Genomic DNA, 12,611 nt, shown 5'->3' with positions numbered 1-12,611 from the left:
TTTCCTGAACCCCCTCGCCTCGCGGCTCAGGCGGCGCCCGGTCCAGCGGCCCTGCCCGCATCAGGCAGCGGCGACCCTGTAGCGCTCGCAGGAAACCTGAGCCTCCCCGGCGCGCCCCTGCGCACCCCCAGTGCTTTCGGGCTCGGTCCTCCCACCCTCTCCCAGGCAGAAAAGGGGCCCGAGAGCCCCCTCTCCCGGCCCACACTGGAAAACCACCACCTTCCTTGGCAATTCCGTTTTCTTTACGGATCCGCCGGTCCGAACCCCGCCCCGCGGGGCTGTACCATTCCGGCCCGGAGGGGGGACCGGGAGGGGTCGCGCAGAGGCTTCCCCTGGGGCTTCTGTCGGACACGGCCCGACCCCAGCGGGGGAAGGGAAGGGGCTGCGTGGGGTCTCAGGGTGGCAGGTCACAGGGTCCCTGCGCTCCCGCCGTGGGGGCCCGTCGGCCCCCGCCGTCCCCGCTCCCCCCCGCGTTGGTTCGCGCCGTGGAAAGCGGAGTAACAACCTTTGTGCTGAGGTCCCGGAGCCGCCGAGTGCGTCCGTCCCAGCCGCAGGTGGGTCGCAGTCCGCGTCCCGCCCATGCTGCGGTCCCCAGCCATGGCCCTCGCCATCCGAGTCGTTTATTGGTAAGCACGATGGCCGGGGGCCCCCTCCGCGACCCCCGCCCGCACCCCTCCTCGGCCCGACGGTGCTGGGCCCTGGGGGCTGGGGGCTGGACCCACGGGGCTCCCTGCCCGAGAAAAGGGGTTCCCTGCGGGTGGGCTGGGTGTGAGGGGACTGGCGCGAAGGAAGGGCGTTGGTCCATCTCCCGGGTCCGTGGCGTTCAGGACAGCTCAGGTTTCCGAAGGTGGAACCGAGACACGTGTGAGGCTATTTAAGACACTCGACTCCGGGGGGGCTCCGTTTGCGGAGCTGGGGGTGGAGGTCACCTTTGTAACGGGAGCGGAACCTCTCTGCATGTTTAGGGTTCCCCTCCCCCAGTACCATGAATAGTCATGGGGTGGGGACGGCGAGAGTCGGGAAGGTTCGAGAAGCGTGGGTTTGAAAGGAATGAAGACGGTGGGTGCCCATCGTTAGTAATCCTCCCTTTCGGGCCTGGGTTTCCCCATATGCAGAGAGAGAGAAAGTGATCTTGGTAGGGACCGCGGAAGGGAGTGCATGTTTGATCCAGCTTCCTCGCTAGCGTGAAAACGTCCCGAGTGGACAGGGGATTTTCTCGTTGACTGCTCCTTACACACACACACACACACACCCGCCCCAATTGCATAGGCAGGCCTGCCTGTGGGCGCCTAGTAAATGCACGTTCCGCACATTTCTCCTCCCAGAAACTGCTTGCAGGAGAATATTAGCTCTGCCTTCGTTATAGGGGAGGGTGGGGGTGGGTCATGTCCCGGGGATGTGTCATGTCCCAGCGTGAGTCAAATGCCCTGGGACAGCTTCTGGTTTTGAAAGGTTGAGATCTGCTGGCCCCGGGCCCATTAGAAATGTCCCCTCACCCTCCGGAAAACAGAGAGAGGAGTGATTTTGAGGCCCCCAGGAGGCCTGTGCCAGACTCCACTCCTGAAATAGCCTGCTGTGGGGGTTGGGGAGGCGTTTGGATTCCAGCCTCAGGGCTGGGAGGACCTGGGGATCCAGGAGTGAAGGTTTTCAGGACACCTCCCCGGGCTGTGGGTGGGGATGCTGTTTCTCTGGTTCTCATCCTAACCCGTTTTCTGTTTCCCTTCCTTCCGCCTGTGTCTCATACTTGTGGTCTCTCCTTGTCACCCCCTTGCTCTGCGCCCCCTTTCTGTTGCTTGGCTCCTCTGTTGGGTGTCGGTTTTCTGTGTGTGTGGGTGTCCGCCTCCTGTTCCTGTCCCCGTGCCGTTGTCAACATTTTCTGTGTGTCTGTCCTCTCCTCTGTCTGTCCCCTCTTTGGCTTTGTCGTCTGTCTGCGTTCCTCTTCATGTCTTTCTGGGCCCCCTTCCATTTCCCTTTGTGTCTCCGTCTGCCACCCACCTGCCTCTCCCCCCCGCTTCCTTCCTCTTCTGGATCCCCACCGTCTCTCTCTCTCCCCTGGAACCCACTCTCTCGGACTCCCTCCCACCAGTGGCGCTTGAGGCTACAAGTCCAAGGTAAGCAGACTGGCCAGCCCCAGGGTGGCCCTGGGAGATGAGGGAGGAGGGCGAGCTGGCGTGGCCCCTGTTGACCCCCGTTTTCACCCCCGCACCTCCTTTGCAGTATCTTCAACTCAAGAAGAAGTTAGAAGATGAGTTCCCGGGATGCCTGGACATCGTGAGTCTTGGTGGTGGGGAGGAGAATCAGAGATGGGTCTCCTTGTGTGTCCCTCAGCCCTGAGGGGGGCGGGATCCCAGTATCTCAGGTGGCTCGGGCTGGCCCCACCCTTCACCCCATAGGTGCAGGTGTCCCCAGGTGGGCCGCTCCACCCCTCCAACGTCATCTCTCTCCCCAGTGCGGTGAGGGGACTCCCCAGGCCACCGGCTTCTTTGAAGTGATGGTAGCTGGGCAGTTGGTTCACTCCAAGAAGGTATGGCTGGCTGTTTGTCCGTCCATCTTTCTCGTCTTATTCTCAGGCTGGCTGGGCATTGGGATTTCACTGCTTCCCTCTTCTTCCACTCCCCAGAGAGGTGATGGCTACGTGGACACAGAGAGCAAGTTTCTGAAGCTGGTGGCCGCTGTCAAGGCCGCCTTGGCTCAGGGCTAATGTGCCCTGAAGGCAGAGGTGAGGGGGTCCCGGCTCGTACCCACTGCGGTCCACATACCCCGAACCTAAGACTCGTTTCCAACCTGATACCATCCAGAATGGGTAGCATTGTCTGTATTATTCTCTAGCTCACGGAACTGCTTTTCAGGACTTCCTGAGCCTGATTTCCCGTTTCCAAGCCAGTGTGTTCCAGATGAGCCCCAACCGCACCCCCCCAAAACTGGACACCCCATGCTAGCCCACTCCAGAACCAGGTTCTGGCTCCTGACGGCCGAGAGCCTGGAAGCGCTCTCCCATTCTCTCTCTTTGAGCATCCCCGCCTTCCGTCAGTAAACAGTAGACCCAATTTCCTGTCCCCAGGAAACTTGGGTCCAGAAAACTGGTTTTCAAATGCTTGAAACTCACGTTCCATTTCCTAGAGTTCTTTAGCAGAGCAGAGTGAGGTCACCTTGTGAACTTGAACACGAAGATTGAATTAATGCGATACAGAGCAGCATCTTGCCTCCTGTGCAGCTCTGAGATGAAGCGAGGGCTCCGCTAAACAGAGAAAGTCAAGAATTATGTAATTCCAAAGCGGCTTGAGCTGACTCAGTTATGTGCTGGCAGCTGTGAGGGTGTGGGCGGGGCTTTCAGTTCTTCAAGCTGGAAGTGGGAATTGACAGGTGGCCCCTGACATCAGCCCGGGGTTGCCTGGGGTTCCAGGGAGGGCCGTCGGTAGATGCTTTCCTCCCACATGAGCGAACATGGGACTTATGTTGGGGAAAGGAAAGAGGGAGCATTGGGTCTTGTTTGCATGTTTTGTGGGTGCAGTTTCTGGGGTCCCTGAGACCACCCTCGGGTTCAGGGATTCGCTAGAAGGACACTCGGGACTCACCAAGTTACACGGGTGGTACGATGCTCATAGCAGCAGGGTAGCCGTGAAAGTCAGTGAAGAGCAGAAGTATGGGGCGGCATCAGGACCCCTCATTGTCCCCATGGTCGGAGTATCACCACAGGGAAGCTCGCCCTCCGTGGTTGACCTTGGCCTCTGGCCCCTCCAGAAGCAGGAGCGGTTATCTTGTGGTCCAAGACTCCCCCGCTTTAAATCATGTCATTAGCATAGCTGGGCACCGTAGCCCAAGGCCCCAGGTGAACTGGGATGTCACCCAGGCAGGACATTCCATTCCCAGTGCTTTGAGATCCCCCCCCCCCATCCCGGGAGCTGGTGGCCAGGTGGGTCCTGCGGGTTGGGAGCCATGAAGAGGTCTTTCCGGGGCTTGCAGCTGGCACAGGCATCCCCAAACCCCATTTCAGTAGGCAGCTTGTCCGGAGAGCTGTGTCCCCGTGGGGCACAGGTGACAGGTGTACTCTCCTCTCTGCTAGTGGCTGCCCAGCAGCACATCCCCGCCCCCAAATTTATTAAGAACGAAGTCTTGGCCCACCTTCCCCGTTGGATTACAGCTTCTCTCTCACGGGCATCCTGTTGTCTTCGTGCGTCAGTTTCTCCCTGGGACTGCATTTTGCTCCTCACTTGTCTGTCTGTCTTTATCATGGGGTCCCCACTGGTCTTGGTCCCTGTAAACTCACCCCTCCCCCACCTCTTCTCCGCACAGTCCAGTGACCTTGGCCCAGCCCCTGCTGGCAGACGCTTCATGACGGGAAGGACTGAAATGTCTCGTGGACGCCTGGTCTTTCCCTGATGTCCCTGCGGCCGCTGAGTGGGGGCTGAGACTGACGCCCCTGGTCCTTGCCTGTGTGTGTTTGTGTGTGTGTGTGTGGCACACGTGTGCCCCCCCAGGAGTGTAACTTCGCACTCTGCCTTGCCCCTTCCTCTCCCCACCCTTTCCCTGTATCCCCCAGCCCCCTCGCTACTCTCTGGCATTTGGGGTGGTCCTGCTCCTGGCTTCCTTCTTGGGGGGTGGTGGCGAGAGAGAGATCCAGGTGAGTGAGTTGCAGATTTCGGCAGCCTTGTCTATGGTTCACTGTTCATTAAACATTGGGTGAGTTTAATGGAACGTTTCTGCGAGTTTCCATTTTGCTCGTGGAACCTGGGCATCAGCGTGTGAGCTTGAGGTGGGCGGTGGGGGGCACTGATGGCAGCCCATGATGACGGGGCTCCCATGAGAGCCAGGGCGCGCCCCCCTCCTCCGCATCTGGGTGGGTTGGTGACTCCAGCAGCCATGGGACAGAAAGCAGGGGAGTCCTGGGACAGCAGAGCCGGCTTTGGTCACCACCTTCAGAGCCCAGAGAGCGCTTCCCATGCTCTGTTCTGTTGGCTCTTCGAGTGAGTCACAGCACTGAGCCGACTGGCTAGGGGACTGGGATCCTAAGTGGGCTATTGCCCTTGACAGTGGAATTAGGAATTGGTTAAGTTGGATTAGCCCCTGGTAGAGAAAGGTGAGCGGATGTCGTTGGTGGACGAAGCTTGCTGAGGACCCCATGGTCAGCTGTCATTCTGTCTCTGTGCTGGGTTGGGTGTTAGGGCCACTTGGGGAGGTTGGAGACTCGGGTACCCCTTGGACCACAGCATTGGGACTGTCGGGGATGGGGGGGGGCAGTGATCAGGAGTCTCAAGCCCACTTGGGAGCTCCTTCTGGGCCTGGACCATTTATAAGACCCACAGGGAGGCTGGCCCTCCAGTCTCGCTTCAAACAGACTACCCACTTGATATCTTGGAACCCCTTTCACGGAGGCCCGTTTCTATCTTAAATGTTTGTACATGTCCTGGAAAAATGAAATCACCAAAACACACAAACAAAATTTCATTTGTGTACAGTGCACCAGGATCTTTACAAAAGCCCCCCAAACAAGGATGTTGCTGTTCTGTCAGCTCCAACGCCTCGTTGTGGGACAGAGTGGGAGCTCTGGCAATTCTGTGAACCCAACTCTGGATCGTGCTGAAGCAGACGGGTCACACCGAATTAAGCTCAATTCTTCTCTCAGGTCGTCTGAGCCGGGCCATCGGGTGGCACGGGCGAGGTGAGGACACCCACCCCACTAGATGCCACAAAAAAGCATCTAGATGCAAACATCCCATTCTATGAGGCTGTTGATTTGGAGACACCCACGAAACCGCATTCGGGACTGGTCATGGGCTGGAGACCAGAGGAAAAGAGCTGGAGAAACAGAAGAGATCACAGTCCAACGAATGTTACTCTTTACCTTTAAAAATAGCTTTATCGAGATACAACGCATACCATACAACTCATTCCCCCTTCTTTTTAAAAAAAGATTTTGTTAGAGAGGGTGAGGGGCAGGCAGAGCTTGAGAAGCAGGCTCCCCGCTGAGCAAGGAGCCCAATGTGGGACTCGATCCCAGGACTCCGAGATCACGACCTGAGCTGAGGGCAGACGCTGGCTCACTGAGCCACCCAGGTGCCCCTACTCACCCCTTTGAAAGTGTCTTAATTTGACGGTTTTACTAAATTCACAGATAAAAGCAATCAGCACCCACCATCTGAGAACATGGGCACCACGGAGGGAAGCCCCTCCCCTCCCCGCCGCCAGCATCCTGTAATTTGCTTTCCGGTTCTGGGGATGTGCCTAGTCCCAAGATGTCCTATCAACGGAATCGGACAAGGCTTTGCCTTTTGTGTCTTGCTGCTTTCGCTTTAGTTTAACGTTTTCGAGGTTCATCCCCTTAGTAGCATGGATCAGCATTTCTTTTCGCGGCCGAATAATATTCCGCTGTAGGGACCGCCCCTTTTTGTTTGTCCGCTCCTCCGCCGATGGGCACTTAGCTTTTTTCTAGACTTTTTGGCCCCTGTGAATGAATCCTGCCCCCGAGACCACGAGCTCACAGGGGTGTGCCTGAACTGCCTTCGGTTCCTTAGTGCGGACGCCTAGAAGTGAGATTGCAGGGTCAATGGCAATGGTATTTTACAACCTCCGTGGTGGCGGGTCACACACAGACCCTTAGATTCCCTCAGGACTGGGGAGCTCTTAATGCCTTTGGAAGGAGGAGAGCACTTGCCTCAACTCAGATACAGTGCTCATCGGGTGAACTCTCAGACCTGAGCCTCTCACTCCGGAGACACCGTGGTTCTTGTCTGAAGTCAATGCCGATGGCTCACGAGGCTGTGCCTGTGTTGCGCAGGTCTGTTTGCCGCGGTATCCGGGAGAAGTCACAGGACAACCGCCAACAACAGCGACGAGAAAGAGTGCTCCACACCCCTGAGCAGGTCTTCATTTCTAACGATCCCGATGCTTTTCTTAGGAAACAATTCTTTGTGGTTGAGGTCTAAGCCAGGTCAAGACAGATCACAGAAAGTGGGCAGCTAAGACTTGTTGGAGCCTGACCTTGACCCCGTCTGCCTGCTCGGCTCATATTGGGGGCTGCCTGGTGACACCACCCGCAGCTCTCACTTCTCCATTTGGCTTAGTGTTGTGCTGCCAACCGGCAATTGGTCTTTCAAGCGAGACGTCCGATGGGTGAGGCCATGCTGGGTTATGCTTCAGCGGAAACAAAGCAAACCCAGGTCTCAGCAGATGAACACAACCGAAGCAAAGTCCTCTCCAGGGCAGCCGTCCTCTGTGCATGCATTCCGTGGTCTGGAGAGGCACTGTCCAGCAGAATTTTCTGTGAGGATGGACCTTTCCGTGCAACACTCAGTGGCGGGCTGCAGGGTGCTTTCGGGCACGTGAGATGTGGCAAGTGTCACTGAGGAGTTCAGTGTGTTATTTACTTAAATTTACTCAGGGGCGGCTGAGTGGAGCAGTCCGTTAAGCATCCCACTCTTGGTTTCAGCTGGAGCGGTGGTCTTGGGGTAGTGGGGTCGAGCCCCTCATCTGCCTCTGTGCTGAGCGTGGAACCCGCTTAAGTTCTCTCTCTCCTTCTTCCTCTGCCCCTCCCTGGTGCATGCTCTAGCTCTAATAAGTAAATCTTAAAAAAAAAAAAAAAAAGTTACAATCAAATACTCATGGCATCTGCGAGGGGTTACCTTATTTAAAAAAAAAAAAAAGATTTTATTTATTTATTTGAGAGAGAGAGAGAGCGCAGAGGGAGAGGGAGAAGCTGACTCCCCACTGGGCAGAGACCCCTGAGGTAAGGCTGGATCTCAGGACCCTGAGATCATGACCTGAGCTGAAGGCAGACGCTTAACGGACTGAGCCACCCAGTTTGGTTCCCTTATAGAGCAATTGCAGATCTAAACTTTTGGAGAGCCCTGTTGCTGCCTCTAACCCCACAGCATCCTCAGCGCACCTGCCCGGGAAAGAGCGGAGAGGCCCACGCACCGGCTCTTAAAGGCGTCAGCCAGGAAGTGACGCACATCCCCTCTCCTCGCAGCCCATTGGCCAGAACAGGCGCACGGCCCCGCCCATCTGCCCCGCCGGGCTGGGGACTTGCAGTCTTCTTGTATTCAGGAAGGGGAGGTGAGCCTGAATAATCGGTGAGCGCTAGAAATATCTGCCCCGGTCCTTTTATTTTAAGTTTATCTTGTGCCTGGGAGGGAAAGTGCCATGGTCCTATTTTTGCTAAACTGGGACAATTCACACCTTCAAGAAAATAAAAGGAGGCAGCCGGGAAGGTCCCTCCTTTCCTGAACGGGGAGACACAGTGAATTCTTGTCCAACAGCGACCCCGTGTGGCCATCTTGAGAACTGCACCCCTATCATTCCGGGTAACCAGAGCATCATCCACATGGAATCCCTTCTGGTCATTGAGATTCGTCTAGCGGAGCGAGTCACCATTTTTGGTGTAGTGACATGACCCTTTTCAAATAAATACGGAAGAGGGAAAAATATATCTTCTCTTCTCTCTCTGGCCCCTTCCATTTAGTCTACGACCGATCCCAGCTTCAGTACTTGCTGGCCATGGGACCTCAGACAAGTGCCTTTATCTCTCAGGTTGATGATTTAGTGGAAGGAGGAGGCGAGGGAAATGGGGATGAGGGGTCCAGGCAACCCCAGGGGGAGGCTGGGCGTCACCAGGGTCAAGTGCAAAATGGGAGATTCTGCCCTCCGTGCTTCTGAAGCCTCTTCCCTCTGACTCAGAGAACTGCCTGTCTTGCCTCCCTGCCCTTCCTGACTTTTCTCCATCTGGGGGAAAGACTGAACTCTCCTCTCCCATCAGCCCCACCTCCACGTGGCTCCACGTTACAGCGCCTCATGCCGGGCGGTTCCTCCCACCTTAAAAAAACATATATATATTTTAACCTCAAGGATATTTACTGGGGCATCTGGCTGGCTCAGCCCATAGAGCCTTCGACTCTCTCTCTCTTCTTCTTTTTTTTTTTTTTAAGATTTTATTTATTTATTTGGCAGAGAGAGAGAGAGAGAGAGATCACAGGCAGGCAGAGAGGCAGGCAGAGAGAGAGAGAGAGGAGGAAACAAGCTCCCTGCCGAGCAGAGAGCCAGATGCAGGCCTCGATCCCAGGACCCTGAGACCATGACCTGAGCTGAAGGCAGAAGCTCAACGCACTGTGCCACCCAGGCACCCAAGCCTTTGACTCTTGATCTCAGGGTGGTGAGTTCAAGCCCCAAGTTGGGGGTGGAGCCTACTTAAAGAAATTCAAGGCCATGTATTTTTTTTTTTTTAAGATTTTGTTTATAGACAGACAGAGATCACAAGTAGGCGGAGAGGCAGGCAGAGAGAGAGGGGGAAGCAGGCTTCCTGCTGAGCACGGGGCTCAATCCCAAGACCCCGAGATCATGACCTGAGCCGAAGGCAGAGGCTTTAATCTACTGAACCACCCAGGGGCCCCAAGGCCATGTATAGTTAAGAACTCTTGAGGTTGGTGGTCAACTCAACAATGGGATTCAGGTTTCAGAATTGTTCTCTCTATTCTCTTTTCTTTAGTTTGTTGAGTTTTTATGTACTTGCTGTTTTGCCTTATGACGGCAAGATGGCCATTGCAGCTCCAAGCATCACATCTGTGTCCAAAACAGGAAGGAAGAGGAAGACATCCTGCCAGTACACTTTTTTTTTGTACCTGTCCCCCCCTCAATTTTTTGAATCAAGGTAAAATACACATAACCCCAAATTTACCATTTTGACCATCTTAAGGTACATGATCGATTGGGTAACATTTAATATATTTCCAATAATGAGCAAATATCACTAATTTCCAGTTCCAGAACATTTCTTCACTCCAAAAAGAAACTGAACCCAGTGAACACCCACCCCTCAATCCTTCCTCCCTCCCAATCGATTGACACCCACCAATCTGCTTTATAGATATGCCTATTCTGCGGGCCCCTGGGTGGCTCGTTTAGCTGAGTATCTGTGTTCATGCAAGTTAAATGCATATTCCTAATTGAAACAAGCCAATCTGAAAAGGCTACGTGCAGTGTGAGTCCAACTACAAGACATTCTGGGAGAGGAAGAGCCATGGACACAGTAGAGTGATCAGAGTTTTCCAGGTACCGGTGGAGCACAGAGGACTTCGAGGGCAGTGAGGGCATTGCAGTGGGGAATACGTGTAGGGTATTGTAGGGCACTGGAATGGCGGATACTTGTCATTATTTGCCAAAACCCACAGAATGCACGACACCAAGAATGAACCCTAATGTAAATTGTGTACTCTGGGTGACAACATGTCAATAGAATTTCACTGATTGCCACAGAAGTACCACTATCGTAGGTGTCGATTTGGGGGAGACTGTGCGTACATGAAGGCAGGTGGTTGGTATACAGGAATTCCCTGAGTTTTCTGCTCTCCTTTGCTGTGAACCTACAACTGCTCAGAAAAAAACAAGGTCTTTTTAAAAGATTTTATTTATTTATTTGTCAGACAGAGCGAACACAAGCAGCAGGCAGAGGGAGAAGCAGGCTCCCCGCTGAGCCGAGAGCCCAACTCAGGGCTCGATCCCAGGACCCCAGGATCATGACCTGAGCCAAAGGCTGAGCAACCCAGTTGCCCCCAAGGTAGCTTAATTCTAACATGCCTTCTTTAGCTATTTGTTTACACTGAACTACAGTTTCCACAAGAAAGGCAAGAGGAATACATGATTCTTCCTAATATAGCAATGTCTGGAATAGTACACCAGAGCCTCAACAACTTTCTCCAGTTTTTTTTTTTTTCTTTCTTTTTTGAGGGCCTCTGTGAACCCATCTGGGTCTCCATTTCTGGTGTATTTCAACTTGTGCCAGACGGACTTCTTTTGAAGATCAGACTGAACTTCTTGGAGGTGGCCCCTGGACCCTTGGACATAGAACCCCAGCAATCTCTTGAGAGCTTCGCATTTCTGCTGGGGACAAGGTGTTGCAGGCTTGTTTTAGTTTTTCCCTGCCTCGGAATTGGGGTCAGCCTTGTCCCTGAGAAACTGCGGGTCACCCTGGGAGGGAGATGCTGGTTGAAGGCAATAGCCCGTCCCCCTAGAAATCTAGAGGAGAGGTAGCGAAATCTGCAGGCATTCAGCGGGTCAAGACGCCAGACGCTGCCCACGCCAGTGTTTCTGTGCTGGTCTCCCCGCCCTCTACATCTATCTCCCCTGTGCCCTTCAGTGTCTGTCCAGCGGCTGTTGGATAAGCAGGAGGAGCTTCATTAAGCCCAGGCAGCCCCGGGGCCTGTCCGCTGTTATATCTGTCCGCCAATCCCTGACAGCCTGTCACGTGCCCCCCCTCCCTCCCTCCATCAGATCTAATTCTTTCTCTGCTCGCAGAGGCTGTCCTGACCTAAGAGGATTGGAACCTTGTCTAAAGGGAAGCGGTCAGGGTCAGAGAACTGCTTGCAGAGGATGGCCACAGGGGGGCAGCAGAGGGAAAGGGGAGCTGGGGAGACAGCGCCCCAGGAGAGGGGGCAAGCGGGGGTCCCGCCAGAGAGGACAGAAGGAGGGGGAAGTTCTGGAAAGGAGGACTGGGGGTTGGGGGTGATTTCAGATTTACAGAAAAATTGAGAAAATACGTATCCAGCGCTCCATTCACACCTTACCTTAGCAGGTACGTTTATTACAATGAGTGAACCAACAGTGATAAACTCTCATTGACTAATGCCCTTAGTTGATTCGGTTTTGGTTAGTTTTTCCCAAATGTCCTTTTTCTGTTCCAGGATCCCACCCGGGGCACTACATGATGCGTCTCCTGTGACAGTTTCTCAGGTCTGTCCTCGTTTTGATGACCTGGGTGGTGTTGAGGAGTATGGGTCAGATATTTGGAGAATGCCCCTCTGTGGGAATTTGTCTGAAGGTTTTCTCATGACCAGATTGGGGTTATGGGTCTGGGGAGGAAGACTGTGGAGGTCACATCAGATCAAGGCTACACAATCATCTGGCCATGGTAGGGTCTGTCCGGGTTTTCTCCTTCCCTGCCTGTGCTCTTTGGGAGGAAGTCAATTTGGGGAGCCCTGCTGTGGGTCTGGCTTTACCTGCTGAGGCTCAGAGAGGTGTTGTCACCTGCCCCAAGTCACACAGCAGATTTCTGGTGCTGCTGGTCTCGTCCGGCCCTGCGTCACTCTACACTACAGAGGCGCGGGGTGAGAGAGCTACAGAGGAGAGAAGAGAGCCCAAAATGCATGAGGGGAAAGAGAAGGGAAGGGGTCAGGAGGCAGGAAGAAGATGGGAGCCTGGGAGGAGTTGAGTGAGCCATGGAGACTGGGGACCCAGACAAGAAGGGCATGAAGGAACGCACCCGGTGAGGGGTGGAGAGAGACAGAGGCAGAGACAGACACCGAGAAAATTCTTTACGTGATGCTATCCTTAACCATTGTGATGGCGGATTCTATTTGCTGAGCACTTAAGATGCTCAGGCTCAGTTAAGATTTATATGATTTGGGGGTCTGGGGGGCCCAGTTGGTTAAGCATCTGACTCTTGATTTGGGCTCAGGTCGTGAGCTCAGGGTCGTGAGATCGAGCCCCACGTCTGGCTCCATGCTGGGTGCTGGGTGTGGAGCCTGCTTTGGGATTCTCCCCCTCTGCCCCGCCCCCACTCTTTCTCTAAAAAATAAAATAAAATAAAATAAAATAAAAATTATATGATTTGGCTCATTTAATCC

General features: G+C 54.4%; 1 protein-coding gene across 1 annotated transcript; it reads left to right on the top strand.

Annotated features, from left to right (window-relative positions):
* Positions 1-330: 330 nt before the first annotated feature.
* Positions 331-4,690, top strand: SELENOW (selenoprotein W). The gene is made up of 6 exons (XM_082710543.1): positions 331-626; positions 2,087-2,111; positions 2,218-2,271; positions 2,450-2,524; positions 2,621-2,719; positions 4,294-4,690. The coding sequence occupies exons 1-5, from the start codon at positions 580-582 to the stop codon at positions 2,699-2,701; spliced, it is 282 nt and encodes a 93-aa protein (XP_082566669.1). The 5' UTR covers positions 331-579; the 3' UTR covers positions 2,702-2,719; positions 4,294-4,690.
* Positions 4,691-12,611: the final 7,921 nt, after the last annotated feature.

This window comes from Mustela nivalis (assembly GCF_964662115.1).
Source record: "Mustela nivalis genome assembly, chromosome: 18".
NCBI lineage: Eukaryota > Metazoa > Chordata > Mammalia > Carnivora > Mustelidae > Mustela > Mustela nivalis.
This window is presented reverse-complemented; position numbering and strand designations above follow the sequence as displayed.